We start from the raw sequence: 18171 nt of genomic DNA on the forward strand, positions 1-18171 counted from the left end.
TTCAGTCTTTTACATCCATGCGCCACGTTTTAAAAATGACGATTAGTGGAATCCAAAGCATGGTTGTCAAAAACATTCTGCGTAATTTAAGCAGAGCGACAAAAAAAAAAAAAAAAAAAAAAAGATACAAGCATGTGTGCCGAGCAAAATGAGTGTGTAAAGAAAAACAGTAAAATTTTGCATTCTATGCAATGTGTCGAATGTGAACGTATTGCACGTTGTGTTGCAGATTTACTACAGCTGAGTCATTTCGGGACACTAGTGTGTGTTTCCAGGAAAAACGAGAGGAAGGAACCAGGATGAGGGGCTCTCCGGGTTCCCCCAGGCACTCCCAGCAGCAGGCACGGGTATGCCGCGTCGGACGGCGGCGTGGTTAAAAAAGGCGCCGCGGCCCCTTTAAGAGGCACAGCACCTTTCCCAAGATACCATCTTGCACCAGGAGTTCACGTAAGCTCTCCACCTACCTTTCTATATCCCTCCTTAACTGGGTACGACTGGCCGGCGGGACGAGCGAGTCTTCTCATTGGCTTTGTGCGCACGGCCCTCTCTCTTCTATTGGCTCTCGCGCCCGCCACTCGGTGTTATCTCCCGCCCTCCTGAGCTGTCGCGCTAGGTTGAGTGAGGGCTCTTGGGTTAGTTCCTGTTAGGCCCCGGCCGGGGGAGTAGGTTGAAGTCTTTTAAGATGCCGGGTGGGCTGGGGCACTGAGAGCTGTGAAGAGGGCGTGAGGAGGCGGCGAGGGGAGACCCGCAGCAGGCCTGAACAAGAGCGGCGGCCGAGCCCGCCTTTCCTGCACCATGCTCATAGAGGATGTGGATGCCCTCAAGTCCTGGCTGGCCAAGTTATTGGAGCCGATGTGAGTGAGCCAGGCTGGGCCGGGGCCGGCGAACGTGGGCGTTGGGGGGCCCGCGGGGGCGTGGGGGGAGGGGAGGCGGCGTGAGGAAGGGCGCAGCTGAAGGGCCGCGGTCCGGAGGTCCCGGCGACGTCTTCTCTGTAGTACTATCACCATTGTGGGGGGAAGAGGGGGAGGGGAGGGAGAGCAAGGGGCAGGGAGGCGGTGTGGCTGTGGGGCCCGGCGTGGGGGGGCAAGGACAGCGAGGGTTTTTTAAGTATAGACATTGGGGTGCTACAATGGGTAGCAGGAATAGTGAGAGAGTTTAAAATATTGCTGTTGGAGAACTGAGAGGGCTAGCAGGGCTATCGAGGGATTTTTAAATGTGAATATTGTGATCTCGAAAGGACTAGCAGGATATGGAGGGCTTTACAAACACTGTTACTCCGGGACTGGGAGATCTAGAAGCAGAGTATCGAGGCCTTTTAACAACATGAGGACAGAAAGGGATAGTAGGGACATTGAGGGCTTTACAGCGATTGTTGATGAACTGTAAGGGTTCAAGAATAGTCAGGTCTTTGCAGAATATGAGGTAGTTGAAAAGGAGGATGTGTACGCATCGAAGTATTTTGGGAATTACTGGGGAGCTGATACGTATGATAGCAAGGATATTAAGGGATTTAAAAATATTATTGAGGAACTAATAGTACTGGAGACCTGATGGTTTTAAACACCATTGGGAGTTGGGAAAAATTGAGATGTTTATGTTTGATTGGGGGTTGTAAGGGTTACCCTGGTATCTAATATTATTATTGGAGGAGGGGCTGAAGGGGGTATCGCTGCAACACCTAGGGATTTTTAGAGACGGATATTGGAGGAGTGAAAGGGTAGGAAAGAAGTAAGAGTTTTGTAAATATTGTTGAAAGATTGACAGGGCCACTGAAGATATTGGGGTGTAGGATTGTTGTTGGGAGGCTGAAAAGAATGAGAGGGGCTTGTTTTTAACAAAATATTTTGTGTCGCATTAGGGACAGTGAAAGGGAGAGCAGAGGTATCCATTTTTTGTTTGTTTTATAATCATTTTAACCAGGTAGGATTGTGGAGTGTTTATTTGGGATACTGGGGTAGAACTGGTTCCTGAAATACATCTGGAGGGAATGCTGGAAGGAAGGTTGGAGAGAGAGAGCTCTTGAACTTTCTTAGGAAGGAAGGCATGGGAAGGGAAAGGATAAGTTCCTGGCCCTTCCTCATTTCTTCTTGTTCCTATTGAAGGTGAGGGCTTTCTGACTGAAAGAAAGGGGGTAGAGGAGGAGATGGGCAGGCTTTGATTCATTAGGTCAGGTCACTTTAGTGGAAAAATTGAGTTTTTCAGAAGTGAAAGTGAGGGGTAGCTTGGGAGGTGTGGAGGTATGGTAAAGTTGGGGCTGTTGAGACAGCAGCTACTTCCCTGTTTTTCTGGTCCTCCTGAGAAATCTTAACTAACTTCTGTTGTTTTGCTACTTTGGTTTCTTGGGGTGGGAGGGTAACACCTAGGAAAGACAGTCATCCGTAGTCCAATGTGTCTGTCTGCCTTGTGACAGGTAGGATGGGTAAGGGTGGTGGCATGAGGGCAATTTTGATGTCTGAAGTGGTATTTGCATTCTGAGGATGAGGAGTGTGTGAGTAGAGCACAGGTATGAATAAATATACAATAAGGGCTTCTGAGTGATGGTTTCGTTAAAGTGAAAATGACTTATGGACCCACTTGAAAATTTTGTAGACTATGGGAGTCTTGAATGTGCATCATACTTTTTCTACAAGTAAAAAGTTTTAGAGCAAACTCCAAAAAGATGCAGATGAATTGTGATAAAGGTGAGAAATAATGTAATTGATTGGTGAAATTGACCATATGTGGAAAAGGCTGAAAAAAGTATGTGTTTAAAAAAATTCTGTACCTTTGTGTTATTTAACATTAAAAAAAAGAAACAGAAAAACGTATCTCTTGCTATTTTTGTACACCTGCTATTCCTGTTGCCTTTGTGTGTATGACAGTTTTTCATACAAGCTCTGATTTTGTTAGTAAACATCCTTTTAAAAATATTAAATGTATATTTTATGTCTTGGATAGAAAGTGACAAGTTTTAACATTGTAGTTCATTTCATTTTGTAAAGCTCCCTAAAATGTTTCACTCTAGGTAGTGTTTTTGTTCTTAATGTCAAAATTTATTTTGGGTAGGAACTTAAACCTCCTAAGAGTGTTTTCACTATGCTTTTTTGGCTATTTATACTGATAAATGTTCATAGGTACTTAGTAGTTTTTATGAGTAAAAGTTACCTTTCAAAATGATTATTTTAGTTTCCCCATTTTAAAATTTATTTTATTTTTTAAGATTTTATTGGGGAAGGGGAACAGGACTTTATTGGGGAACAGTGTGTACTTCCAGGACTTTTTTTTTTTTAAGTCAAGTTGTTGTCCTTTCAGTCTTAGTTATAGAGGGTGCAGCCCAGCTCCAGGTCCAGTTGCCGTTGCCATTGCTAGTTGCAGGGGGCACAGCCCACCATCCTTTGAGGGAGTCGAACCGGCAACCTTGTGGTTGAGAGCGGCAGCTCAGCTCAAGGTGCTGTGTTCAATTTTAGTTGCAGGGGGCGCAGCCCACCATCCCTTGCGGGACTCAAGGGATCAAGGAGTTGAACCGTCAACCTTGTGGTTGAGAGCCCATTGGCTCATGTGGGAATCGAACCTGCAGCCTTCGGAGTTAGGAGCATGGAGCTCTAACTGCCTGAGCCACCGGGCCGACCCCCTAAAATTTATTTTTAAAATTCACCTTATTGGAATGACATTGCCCATTTGTTTTGAGTTATATGTTCAACTCAAAGCACTCATCATGCTTCTTTTTCTAGTCTCTTTAATTTTGGTTAACATTTTTAGGGTTAAAAATATGTAAAATCACTACTAACTTAAACTTTAACAATATAACGTCTTTCCTAGAATTACAAAATAAAAATATTTGTGTTTAACTCACACAAGTAATAGTTTTTAATTGAAGTGTTAATAAGAAATAGTAAATGCAAATGCAGATATCACATACATTTTCATTTCTAGTATGTTGTCATGGAAGATAATTTTTTGTTTGTTTAGTCATCCTAAAATGTAATAAATGATATGCTAAAGAGGGTTGTATTTGTAAATTTACTTTTTGCATATTCCAGATTCAAGAAAATTTTCATGGCAGATTGGCATGTTGCTACAACATAGCATTTCAGAGCAGTTGTTAGGCTTTCAGATAGTGTATTTGCAGTGGATATGCTGGAATCATACTGTGGTTGTGCACATGATTTCCCACTGCACTTTCTTATTTAATTTACAGTTAACTAAATTTCTGAAAGTTTTTATTTTTTTAGGGGTTTTAAACATGTTACTTTATATCACTGGGGAAACAAAGGCATGTAATGGTGTTTCCAAACCAATCCAGTTTACATGTGATGATAGCCTGTAGACAAGTTAGAAATAACCATGTGCTTTTAAGAGCTCATCTGTTACCTTCCTCTCCTTTTTGTAGATGTGGGACATATCTTTACTTTTACTAGATGAAAGAGAGAAGGAGGGAGCCTGGAAGAAATGACTCCTTAACTGGCTGGGGAAAACCCATTGTTGGCAATGCATAAAGGAGAGAAAAACCATCTTAGTCAAGAAGTTTCTGTCTCTTTTCCTACTGCTGCATGAACAGACTGAACTCACAGATCTTTGTTTGGGGTCCTCATCTTTCCTTACTTTCAAAATATCCTAGATATCCTAGTCATAGAGGCTACGTAGGGATTATGCACAATTAGGAGATGTTGTGGTTTCTTTCTATCAAAAATAACTGCTCATTTTAAGTAGGTGAACCCCTTAAAAGTAAGGTTCTAAGTACATCTAGGTGGTAAATGAATCACTGAAAAAGTTTCTACAAGTGTAGTAAAAGTTCAGGCAAGCATTTTTCAATACCAAACATGCATTTCTACCAAAAAAAATCTCTAATGGGAAATGTTGTATTTACATATTAAATATATATAGTTCACTGCTGCTTGTTTGGTTTATTGTAAACATTAGTCTTGGTATATGTCTTGAAAAGAGTAGAGGGGTTTGTAATACTTTCTGGACAGTTGCATCCATCTACTATTTGTCCGTCCTTTCATCTGTCCATTCGCCTGCCCGTCCATCCATCCACCCACTCACCCACCCACCCACTCATCTACCCATCCAGCCAGCCATCCAGCCATCCAGCCATCCAGCCATCCGTCTACCCATCCACCCACCCACCCATCAATCCCCCCATCCATCTACCCATCTACCCATCCATCCATCCACCCATCCTAGAAGTATTGCTATGTGAATCAGTGCATTTAGTTTCTAGTTCTTTATCTCTGATTCACTGTGTGACTTTGGAGACAGTGTCTAACCTTTCTCTATTAAACATAGTTAATTGTATTAGCCTTTAGCCTACTTCACACATATGGTTTGAATATTAATGATGCAGAGTTTATAGTGCTTTGTGTACTTCAACTCATTAAATATAAATGAAATTTCATGGTTTTTGGCATATGAAAATACACTAAACTTTCTGCAAAAATATTTTACTTATTAATGGTAAGCATCACTGCCACTTATAAAATAATTCTAGTGCATGACAGACCTAGAGTCTCATTGTGGGCTTAATAGACAGGAATAGGAATTGCTAGTAAAAGCCATAGACTTGATGTGCGGTTTCTGTGAGTTCAGGCCATATCAAGGTCTTTTAAAGTGTACTAGGAAGTTGAACATGTCATCTCTGAGTGTGATGGAAAAGGCAGCAATAAGGTTCACTGACTGAGACTATTTTATTGGTTCATATTTATTGGCCATGTGGGTACACTTTGGTTGAACTCTAGAATTTACATGTTGCTACGCTATAGGTTTGCAACCCTTATCAAGTTAAGCTCTGACTAGTGATCTCTGCAGTTGTTCAAACAGGAGGAAAAATCATCACCTTGCAGCTAGCTGTTAGACGTGACCTCCCTGATAAATAAATTACTAGGGTGAAATGAGTATTTTGGAGGCATCTTCTTACAATTGAAAATACTGACAGTTTTCTAACGTGTACTTCAGTGGCTTCAAAAATTAGTTTGTCTCTAAACTGCTATGGGACTTAAGGAGACCTTTAAATGTTTCATTGAAAAGGACTTATTTTGACCAGCAGACTCCTTGGCAAATTTTAGCATACTAAGTTAAGAACATACTTGTTCTTATGTCCTTTGGTCTGCCTCCTAAATATGTCTGACTTCATTCTTCCTGGCCCAACTGCTATAGGCTAGAAGCCAGAAATTGCTTTTATAGCTCTGTGTGTTCTACCACTGTCTTTTCTCATCCTCGCACAGTGTTGTTTCATTATTAATCCCTTTTTTAACCATTTGTTATTTTGTACTGTAATTATTTGTTTTCACACCCATCTCTTGGCCCGTGACTACAGGGTAAGGTCTGTTTTGCTCAAAGTAAATTCCATTACCAGCAAGATGCTTGGCATTTAGTAAACGTTCAGTAAATGTTGGAATGGATCAGTGTCCTCATACGTATATTTAGGTTAATCTACGATTAGAAAAGTATGATTTTTTTTTTTAATAGTCCAATTTTCTGGGTGTGCTTAGCTGGTACCTACTGCTCTAGGGAGCCATAGTCCAAATATCAAAATGGTGTTTGCAGTTAACAGATGTATGTATGTGCATTTTTTTCCAAAATAAATTTAGGAGTATTTTATTCTATATCATATTCATTCATGAAAACCCCTAATCAAGGGGAAGATGAAAGCTTTTATTTGAAAAGAAGTAGAAATACCAATATTTGTATATCTTTAATATATGTTAACAGGTTCTTAGAACTTAATAGTTAATCACCTATATACTCTTTGATAAAATAAGCTCAGATTTTACTTATTTTTCCAGTACTGTCTTATCAAAGGAATAATCTGGAGACAGATTTCAGAGTCAAACTTTTTGGTTTTTTACTTTTTTATAAAGTAAAAATAAAAGCATTATTTGCTTTACAGAAAATATAGAAAGGAGAGAAAATAATAAAATTGTTTGTGTATGTTTCTTTCCAGTTTTTCTTCTATGTATGAATTTCCATGTAGTTGTAATCTGATTCAAATGTAAAATTTTTTTATCTTGATTTCTCCAATTGACATTACACCAGAAGCATTTTTCATATTTGTGTGTTTTTATAACCATCACTTTGGATGCCTAAGGTTTCATAAGCATTCAACAATAAGAATGGTTACCTTGACTTTACTTTTTTCTGTTAAAAATAATGCTGTTTTTATACAGTAAACATATTTTTACAGTCTTTTAGGTACCAGTAATATTTTCTATATTTGGCTTTATTTCCTGAGGCTAGTTTCCCATAAGAACAGCTACTATATTAGTCGAAGAATGTGAATTTTTTTTTTTTTTTTTTTTTTAAGGTGGGTACAGCTCACAGTGGCCCCTGCAGGGATCGAACCGGTAACCTTGGTGCTACCAGCACCACACTCTAACCAACTGAGCTAACCAGCCACACAAGAATGTGAATATTTTTAATGGTTGTTGATACACATTAGGATCAGGAGGTTTTTTTACCCCTGGCCTAATAGCATATTCATTAGTTGTCTCACCTCTGAAACAAAAACCACACAAAGGTAGAACTTCAAATTAAGCCAATATTCAGAGATAGGTAGATTTTTCTGAAAGTGGAAAAGGTTTATAGTTCTGGCTTTTCCTAAAATAAGTAGACTGTAATGTTTTTGTTTTTGTTTTTTTTTAGTATTGTTTCTTGGCTTGGGGCCTAAGGTAAGGAAGGACCTTCCCTCTTAGATCTTGAGATTGGATACATGTCTGAAATCTGTAAAGCTGATGTACCAGCTCAGCAGATGTGTCATACATACACCTGCAATGGAGATTTCATTAGGAACGAAAAAGTCAAATTTGAGGTTTATACAGATAAGACCTTTTTAGGGAGATATTTCTGTTAACTTCCCCTAATAAAAATTCGTCCTATTTGATTTTTATTTTTTAAATGACTTAAAAGATATATAATTGAGACATTTTCTTAGAACATTATTATGCAAGGTGTAAATTTTAAGGACCTCATTAAACTTGAGGAAACTTCTGTTGTTGGGGGTGTTTATTTGTTTTTAAGATTTTATTGGGGAAGGGGAACAGGAATTTATTGGGGAACAGTGTGTACTTCCAGGACTTCTTTCCAGTCAAGTTGTTGTCCTTTTAATCTTAGTTGTGGAGGGTGCCGTTCAGCTTCAAGTTATCCTTTCAATCTTAGTTGTGGAGGGTACAGCTCAGCTCCAGGTCCATCCGCCCTGCTAGTTGCAGGTGGTGCAGCCCACCATCCCTTGCGGTAGTTGAACCAGCAACCTTGTGGTTGAGAGCCAGCGCTCCAACCAACTGAGCCATCCAGGACGCACGCAGCTCAGCTCAAGATGCCGTGTTCAATCTTAGTTGCAGGGGGCGGAGGCCACCATCCCTTGCAGGACTCGAGGAATTGAACTGGCAACTTTGTGGTTGAGAGCCCACTGGCCCATGTGGAAATTGAACCAGCAGCCTTCGGAGTTAGGAGCATGGAGCTCCAACAGCCTGAGCCACCGGGCTGGCCCTATTGTTGGGTTTTTATTTTAACTGAAGGTTAACTATTGGTTGAGACTTATCTCAAAATGATACATGAATTTGTAGTGTAGATAGATATACGTTAGAAAAGTGTATGTGCTGTGAAAGAGATGTGCTGTGGAATTGCAGCTGAGTTTTAGTTTCATGGGTGTGCTCTCTGTCTGATCTTGAGTGAATCACTTAATTTGTCTAATATTTACAAATTTAGGTATCTAGTATATCAAATGAATAATAATTCATTGATTGTACTGTTAAGGCCTTTCAAAGACTATAGTAGAATAGTAATTTTAGATGGGTATTATTATGTTTTTTAAACTTTTTTATAACAGGAGCCCCTTTTTGTTTGGAAGCATGTATGTTTAACATTGCCATGGATCTGAAAATGGAAATCTATTTCATTCCAAAATGTGCTTGTCCCTATAGTTAAACAGAAATGATTTTTCGTAAGCTTAGGTTACAAATAAATAGCTAAAAGGTTTTACTCTTCATAGGTATTATTTCTTGGGTAGAGAAGTAAGAAGTGGCCCTATCAAGGATCTTAGTCATGCTCAGATTTTTGTGACACACTTCTGGATGTTTTATTGGGCTACTATTAGCATTGCTACCATAGCTACTACACTATTGTAATTGTCAGTTTTTAAGAATTATATAGTAAGGGGTGATGAAAGAATAAATAAGAACAATTAAAAAGGTACAGAAAATTACAAAATAAAACTCCCCATTGTATTTAAATTTCACCATTCAATTGGTGTAACTTACTATTATTTCAGATTCGCAATTTCCCTCCGAGTACACTTTATGGATTCATATTAGCTCTTAATTTAAATGGTCTTATTCCTTTGGCTGGAAACCCACTTTTGTATTTGGTGTAGAATTCTAATGATATTAACAATCAGTTCATGCACATTAAATAAATATTTAGAATCTGTGGTCACTCTTTTCTTGGTGTCTAGTCTTTCTCTACTCTTTTACCTTCTCGTAACTATTCATCTTGAGTTTAACAGTGTCACATCAAAATGTATTTCATTAGAAGCAGCCTAACTCTCCATTTGTTTTTCAGAGTCTGAAGACTAAATATCTGTATAAGATATTTGGGTATGTTTCACCCACCTCATTTATCCAGTAATCTGAATGTTTAGCCTGTTTCTCACTAGAAACTTTGTATCTTTCCTTACCCACCATGTCCATCAGGTCATGAGTCTCCTTGAAAGTTGTCCTAACACCAGAGAAAATAACATTGCCTCTTTATGCCATTCTTAGTATTTTTAAAAATCCCTTTCTTTCCATGTTTAGAATTGTTTTTTTATACAGAATCTGAACTTTCTAAGTAAAGGTAGAAATGTAATTCCCACCCCATTTGAATGTTGATTAGAATTACACTGATCAAATATCTAATCGTTCTCAAGGTGAAATTAAGTCTACCCATACATCTCTATTTTGAGGTATTTATGGACTAGCCAAGGTGGACATGGCATGTGTAACATTTTTTGAAGGTAGAACTGCTGTACATCCATTTTTGAATTTAGCAATTGGATTTACTAGGGTAATCTGTTCATAATTCTTCAAAATGTAATTTATATATATATATTTTTAAGAAAAATCCAGGCTTTTAAGTTGCATGTCTTTATTAATATGTAGCTCATCATCTTTGGCACTTATACTCTCTCCTTGTGCACTTTGATCATTGGCCATAATTTATTTTTATTAGCTCTGAGTTTTGTAAAATTGACAGTCATTGAAATTTGCTGTCTTAGAATTTGATGCATAAATGTGCATAGCTATTTCAAAAACCAGCCTTTCCCACAACAATGTTAATATTGGCAATAATTTAAAAAATCTTATTGAATTATGAACTTTAAATACATAGACTAGAAGGAAGTAAAGGTGCTAGTGCTTGTTTTTCTTTTATTTGCTAATCATAAAGTTGTTGGAATGGAAATGTGATTGATACTCTTGAGCTGAAACTTTAACTTTCTGGTTGACAGTGGAGGGCGAAGGAGTATAGCAATAGGACAAGATTAGTTAGATTTGAATAGTCTTTTACAGGGATACAGTCACTTTGCTTGCATACTGATTTTATTTACTGTCATTGGGAATTTTTTCATTTTACCTCTTAAAATAATCTTATGAAAACAAAAAAGATATGTGTCACTTAAATGTACATTTATGAGGAAAATAGAATATTAAAATAAATATATATTTACAACAAAAATTTTCAGTTTCATGTAATGTAGATAAAACGTTACGTCTGACAGATATGTCAGGAGTTGGCAACTCAAGGATCGTGTGTTGCGCTGGCATAGGATTTTGAATGTCCAAGTCAGGTTACTGCTAACTAGGAAAAAAAAGTGAAGTAGATAAGGGTTTTATCTCTGCTGCCCTTCCACCTCCTTTCTTCCCCTTTCTGTTCTAATTTCCATATCTTTTCTTCCTTGCTCAAGTGTTTGCCAATAATATTTAAGATGCCATCCTTCTTGTGTCCTCACTTTTTAGAAACGATCCTTAAGATACTCGTGGAGCAGATTAGCAGTGGAGTTGATTGCCTTTTTTGGATGCTGGTGTCGGGCCTTCCAGGGAAAGGGGGAAATTGTCCCATCACCCCCTCTTTCTTCCTCATAGGTCCCATGGAACAGATAGTTCCTGAAGATATTGACCAAGCTAAGGCTCAATTGCCAACTCTTCCCTATTACCATTGAAAAAAAAAAATCAATGTAGATTTATTTCAAAATTCTGGGTATAATTAGAACATCGAAAATAGGACACAAACTATTTTATAAAAATAAGCAGAAAAGGAACATCTTACTTGCACTATATGTATGTTGTTTGTTATAATAGTCACCTGTGTTTGCAGTCACTTTTAAAGTTTTGACCTTTAGCTTTCCAAAATAGGGGTGACTTTATTAATGACATAGCATTTGAAAAAAATGTTTTAAAATTTTTGTTTTGTCTCTAACTAGATGTGATGCTGATCCTTCAGCCTTAGCCAACTATGTTGTAGCACTGGTCAAAAAGGACAAACCTGAGAAAGAATTGAAAGCCTTTTGTGCTGATCAACTTGACGTCTTTTTACAAAAAGGTAATGATTATGGGCCTTCCACCAAGTATTTAAAGATTTTAAATTTAAAACTTCCTGTCAAAATCTTGAAGACGTAATCTGGAAGGGAGAGAAATTGGTAGGGTCCTTTAAATACTTGAATATATGCTTGTTTATCATGTATTTTGGCAGAATTGTTTTTCCCTTTCCTTTGCTGTTAATTTTCTATACTGAGGCAGTGGTAACGGATGCTTTTTAGGTGAATGGGTCCTTTGCGGCTTGCGGCAGAGCCTAGTTGATGGTTGGGGGGGTGGTTAACAATTTAAGGATAAGGAAGCTGCTTATTCTCAGTGTTTATTAGAACAGTGAAGCTATCTGTTGTTTTCCCTCTTGGCTGGGGCTTCTTGATATCCAAGAAGAGATGGATATGATCCTCTTGTCTTTGTTCCTTTAACTTCCCATCTTCTCAGCACAGTCCTTTCCATAGTGCACAGAGCTCCCTGGGGTCCTCCCTGCTGCTTCTCTGACCTCATCGCCTACCTTTCCTCCTCGCTGTTCATTCGAGCCGCATTGACTGCCTTGCTGTTTTTTCCAACATGGCAGACATGTTCCCGCCTTGGGGCTTTTGAACTCTCTTTACTGTAATGTCCTTGAAACATGGTGTCTTTCCTTGTGGTTTCTCGTCTCTTCTCAAATGTCACCTTCCTGTAGTTTCCTCTGGGTACCTGTATCCAATCTATATAGTAAACCCATGCCCCTAGTCACTCTCCTCTTCCCAACCTTGCTTTATTTATTTGTTTTTTCCCATGGCACTTGTCACTCCCTGTCATATATTTATTTGCCTGTTTATATGTGTCTCTCCCTCCCACCCTCTGGTTGGCCTTTCCTTTTGTTGAGAGTGGAGACGTGGAACCTACACTACCTGACTCATAGAAGATACTCAATAAATATTGTTGAATAGATGAACAGGAATGTAGATAATGCACACTTATTGGTTGACCTTGCTGTTGGTGGTAAGAAGATACCTTTTAACTCAAATAGCTGCTGAGAAAGAGAAGATAATATGACTTCTCAATCTGAAACACAGGATTACATATTTGTCAGAAGCATTTTAAGGCTCTTCTGTATTAAAAAAATCTAATACTTACAGAATTGCTCTGTAGTACAAATGAGTATTTCCTTTTTTAAATATATTAATTTATATTACTTCGTTTCCATTAAAGATAAGTCATGTGAGGTGTAGAGCCATTAAAAAAAAATGAAAAAGTAAAACAGCAAAGACTTTTTGGGTAAGAGGCAAATGTATGTTGAGACATCTAAGAATTCATTGTTATAAATGCTTTAAAGATTTTTAGTAACTTTTTAAAATTACACAAGCAATACACATGAGGAAGAATTTTAAAGAACATTTTAAAAAGGAGAAGAAAATAAATCGCCATAAACTTGCCACCGTAGAGAAAAATCACTGTTGTCTACTTATGTGTGGTGTGTATGTCTTCCAGACTAGCACTGTCCAGGAAAACTTTGTGCAATGATGGGTATGGTCTGTATATGCCCTTTACGATTCAGTAGCTTCTAGCGGCTATTGAGCACTCGAAATGTGGCTAATGTAACCTAAGAACTGAGGCTTAAATTTAATTTTAATTAATCTAAACAGCCACATGTGCTTAGCTCTACATTTATGTATATGTTTATGTCACATATTAAAGTGGTTTCAAATAAATATATTCTTGTAATATGTTTTTTAAAAAAACATATCTTGAATATTATTTAGTGTTAGATGTTTATGCTTTTTCTTCATTGGGTTATATGTCTTTTAAATTAAAAACGTAATATTTTTTAAAAATATTTTAGAAAACAAGCATATGGAGAAAGTGATCATAAAAGCTTTTGAAGGGTCTGATTAATTTATTATCTAAAGTTATGTGTAATAGTTCACAAGAGATAACAGTTTTATAATCATGGAAAATATTACACAAATTAATAAGTTTATGAAAAGATGCTTTTCTGAAGAAAAATTAGACATTTTGAAACAACTATTTATGTAAAATGTATAATAATTGCATTGTAAGAAGTCTGTGTTGTACTTTTAACGTGCAATTTAGCTATTCCTTAGGGTAGGACCAATGAAAATTATTTAAATTTGATTTGAATAACAAATATTTTGATATTTATATTTTTAACAAATTCATCTGGTTCTCCCCATTCAGTTAGTCTGAAAAAGTTACAAAATAGAACAGCCTTTAAGTAAAACACTAGAAGATACTTCTGTATTATTCTCATGCCAAAGTTTTTTCAACTGATTTAAAAATATTTTAAATTAAATTTTTGAGTAGACAGTGTATTAAATCCAACAATACATAGGTATACCGTGAAAAGTTTCTCTTACCTGTTTTTCACTTGTTCTCTTCCTACCTCCAGTACACAACTTATTTTTTGTCCTTTCAGAGTTGTTTAATGCAAATATGAACAGATACAAATATTCTTATATCTTTGAGATCTGAAATTATCAGTACTCAGTCTTTTTACAGCTGCTGTGTACTCAGTTGCATGTTTGTCACATAGTTTATTTAACTGATCTCTTATTCATGGAAATGAGGGTGTTTCCAGTCTCTTACTATTAACATACTCAAATAATCTTGCATATATATGTCATTTTGTATATGTGCAAATATGCCTAAAAGACTTAAAAACCCAAAGTGGGATTCTCCCCCATAAAGGTTACACTTATTTTTAGTCCCACTGACAGTATATGAGATGTCGCATTTTCCTCTGCTTTGCCAATACGGTGTGTGTTGTCAAGTTTTTGTTTGTGTAACAGTTAAATATTTCTTCTCCTTAGAAACTTCAGGTTTTGTGGATAAACTATTCGAAAGTCTCTATACTAAAAACTACCTTCCACCTTTGGAACCAGTTAAGCCTGAGCCAAAACCACCAGTCCAAGAAAAAGAAGAAATTAAAGAAGAGGTAAAGCAACGTTTTCTTTTGCTTTGGGGGCTTCTTAGATCCTATTATCAGTGTCATTCTTAGTTGGAAGTTGACATCTTTAGTAGTGATTATCTATTGATTAAAGTTTGTGGGTTTGGGCATGCTGCAGATTCTTTATCAGGGCTTCTTAATTCCTTGGATTTGAAGAGTTAGGAGAATTTCAGATAGCTTGTTTAGAATCAAACGATATTTTAGCAATGTTGAGGAATTCAGAATCTTATCCAGTGACTTTTAGAAAAAGAAAACTTGGTTAAATATGGAGGCTTTATTAAAAGTAAAGTACTAATGAAACCTCAGGAGAACTCATTAGGTAACATATTTTCATGTAAATTGAGAAATTATTTCCTCCTTTTTTTTTTTTAAATTTTATTGGGGAATATTGGGGAACAGTGTGTTTTTCCAGGACCTATCAGCTCCAAGTCAAGTCATTCTCCTTCAATCTACCCTGTTTCCCCGAAAATAAGACCTAGCCAGACAATCAGCCCTAACGCGTCTTTTAGAGCAAAACTTAATATTTGACCCAGTATATTACATTACATTACATTATATTATAGACCTGGTCTTATTTTACTATAATTACTTATATTAATTTTTGCTCTAAAAGACGTATTAGAGCTGATTGTCTGACTAGGTCTTATTTTGGGGGAAACACGGTAGTTGTGGAGGGTGCAGCTAGCTCCAAGTCCAGTTGCCATTTTCAGTCTAGTTGCAGGGAGCACAGCCCACCGTCCCGTGTGGGAATTGAACCAGCAACCTTTTTAAGAGCTCACGTTCTAACCAGCGGAGCCATCCGGCCACCCAATTTCCTCTTTTTTAACCATACAGAGTTTTTTTTTGTAGTTAACGTAATTATAAACATCACTTATAGGAAAGAAAAGGGGGAAAAAATGTTTTTACAACGTTGAAATATAAAAATGTGATTATAGATGGTAATCGTTTGAACCAAGGAAGAAATTTTAGAGTTCATTTGTAATTCTTTTTATGTATAGACAACATAGTATTATATGAATATGGGTTCTGAAATCAGTCTGCATGAGTAAAAAATAGTAGCTCTAAAATAAGTTAACTTTTATTTGTACATCAGCAAAATGATGGTTATAGTAGTATGTATCTCATTGAAGATTAAATGAGATTTTACACACACACACACGCACACACACACACACATCGTAATTCAGTGCCTGGCACATAAATGTTGGTTATTATACAGAAATGCTGCTCAACTTTTTTTTAAATAATTGTATAATAAACTTTTATTTGGAAATAATTTTAAACTTACATAAAAATTACAAGAATAGTATCCCAAACACCCATATACCATCTACCTAGATTCACATATTGAAGATTTGTCTCAGTTACTCTCTGTATATGCACACCCAAAATTGTTTTTTTCCTGAATCATTTGGGAGTAAGTCAGATACATCATGACCTTTGACTTCTAAATACTCTGCGTATTTCATAAGAATATTCTCTTAAGTAGCTATAATTCCATTATGAGTTTCAGTAAACTTAACATCAATAAAATTATTTACTGTCTGTATTCCAATTTCGTCCGATGACCAACAGGCCCGTTTTTTTTATAACTTGCTTTTTTCCTTTTCAGTACAGAATTCATTCTAAGTATCACATACTACATTTAGTTGTCATTTGTGATAACGTTTTTAAATGCTAGGCTAATTGAATTACAAAATGTGGCTATACTTGATTGAGATCAACTGAGACCACTGTCACTTTTTTGGTTTTGGTTCATGCCTTCTAATTGTCTCAGAAAGTCTTTTTAAAATAGGAGAAGTGTCTGTTTGAATGATAGCTGGTTTGGATATAAAATAAATACTGCATTATCTGGAGTTTTGAAGGAACAGTTCAAAAATTGTTGCATTACTTCATTTCGTATCTTTGTAGTAAATCCAAATTTTGAAAATTATGCAAAATGGATATTTGCTTCTTTGTATTATTACCCCAAATGATGCTGTCTGGCGTTTCTCCTGTTTTCTAAGATTCTTTAACTTAATTTTTATTACTGATGTGAATAATAGCTCATTTAATAGTGTGTAAATATAATAGTTTATAGCAATTCTGTTAGATAATGTGGAAGGAAAGGGGTTTGAGGTAGTACATACCTTTGGCTAATTGTCTAATTTTGTATGTGCTCAGTTGATGCAGTTGCTCTGAGCAGGGTACAGAGGAGCAGATCCATCTAAGGACTAGCCATTTTACCTTTCAACTTTGGTTCCAAGCTATATTGTCCCATCAGTTAGTTTTACAATTAGACTGTTGGTCACAGGAAGAACCAGGTGAGAGAGTGTGGATCATTGGAACAGCTAACTCATCCTGGTGCTGCAGAAACACTTGGTTCATATGTATGTACCAGGATTTATGAAGCATGATGCTTTTTATGTACAGTTGGAAAATTACTTGTAAACTTACCGTAGTTATAATTGGCTGTTATTAAACCCCTTTACCCTGTCTGTCTGAGTTCATGAATGTGCAAAAGAACAATCCATGAAGATAATAGATTTTTGGTACTAAAATTCCTTATTCACTGGATGGTATTTCTGGATACCATGATCATCTGAAATGTTAGAAGGCAGTTTTTCTTTGATACAATGTATGGATTTATGACTAGAAATATATGAACCTCTTGCTCAGCTTTCCCCCTCCTTTGGTTTGCCTGAAAATATTTTATTTCATTTTTATTTTTTAAAAACGTATTATCAAGTATTTTCAACAAACATCAAAAGGAGACAGAATATTATAGTGAATTCCCACATATTCATCACCCCCCCTCCAACAATCCAATCCATTAACACAAGGCCAATCCTGCCCCGATTAGTACACTTTTATATCCAAAATGGTCCAAGGGAATGGAGGCTGTCACACTTGTGAAGCCATGATAGACCAAGATAATAAATAATTAAAACTTCCTAAACAGATGTGTAATGATCAGACTTCTAATAGATGTGAGGTAGAAAAATTTAAGTCAGGTGGACAGCAAAGACGAAAAACTTAAAATTAGTATGTCTGGTCATCTGATTCTATAAAGAAATGCACTTTTCATATTAGAATAGTAGGAGCAAAGTCGGTAAGAGGCTTTGGTATATGAAGTCTACGTATATATTACTAATTCAAGAAATATAAGACAGTATAATGTCATTATAACTCATTTCAGAATAAAAGTGTAAAATAATTGTGGGAAAACATATCCTCATCACAGGAAATTCTAGAAATTTTATTTAAAATAGATAAGAATACAGATTACTTTTGTTAACTTACAAAGTTTTTATTATGAAAATGTTTGAAAGAAGCCAGAATAATAATGAGCCCCCATGCACCCATCATTTGGCTTGAATAATTATACATCCATGGCCAGGCATACAGTTCACCTACTTAAAGTGTAATACAAATGGCCATGGTTTTCATTGTATTCAGAGTTGTGCAATCATCACCGCAGTTCATTGTAGAACGTTTCATTCTCCAAAAAAGAAACCCTGTATCCATTAGCCATTACCCTCCAAATCCTCCCTACTCCCTTCACTTCCTTTCCCCAGCCCTAGGCAACCACTCATCTACTTTCTGTCTCCATAGATTTGCCTTTTCTGGACATTTCATATAAATGGAATTACAAGATATGTAGACTTTTGTGACTAGCATCTTTTACTTAGCATAATGTTTTCA

General features: G+C 36.6%; 1 protein-coding gene across 4 annotated transcripts in view; it reads left to right on the forward strand.

The window, feature by feature from the left end:
• Positions 1–590: 590 nt before the first annotated feature.
• Positions 591–18171, forward strand: part of RBM27 (RNA binding motif protein 27) — a 59304-nt gene continuing 41723 nt past the window's right edge. For 3 of the 4 annotated variants that reach the window (XM_019739105.2, XM_019739103.2, XM_019739106.2), the window contains exons 1-3: positions 621–854; positions 11432–11550; positions 14351–14475. In XM_019739105.2, coding sequence (XP_019594664.1) covers positions 796–854; positions 11432–11550; positions 14351–14475 — 303 coding nt within the window. In that variant the 5' untranslated portion in view covers positions 621–795. Of the gene's footprint in view, positions 855–11431; positions 11551–14350; positions 14476–18171 lie in introns of all 4 variants that reach the window. The other variant, XM_019739102.2, reaches the window with a different exon arrangement.

This window comes from Rhinolophus sinicus, linkage group LG10 (genome assembly GCF_036562045.2).
Source record: "Rhinolophus sinicus isolate RSC01 linkage group LG10, ASM3656204v1, whole genome shotgun sequence".
In the NCBI taxonomy this organism is placed as follows: Eukaryota; Metazoa; Chordata; class Mammalia; order Chiroptera; family Rhinolophidae; genus Rhinolophus; species Rhinolophus sinicus.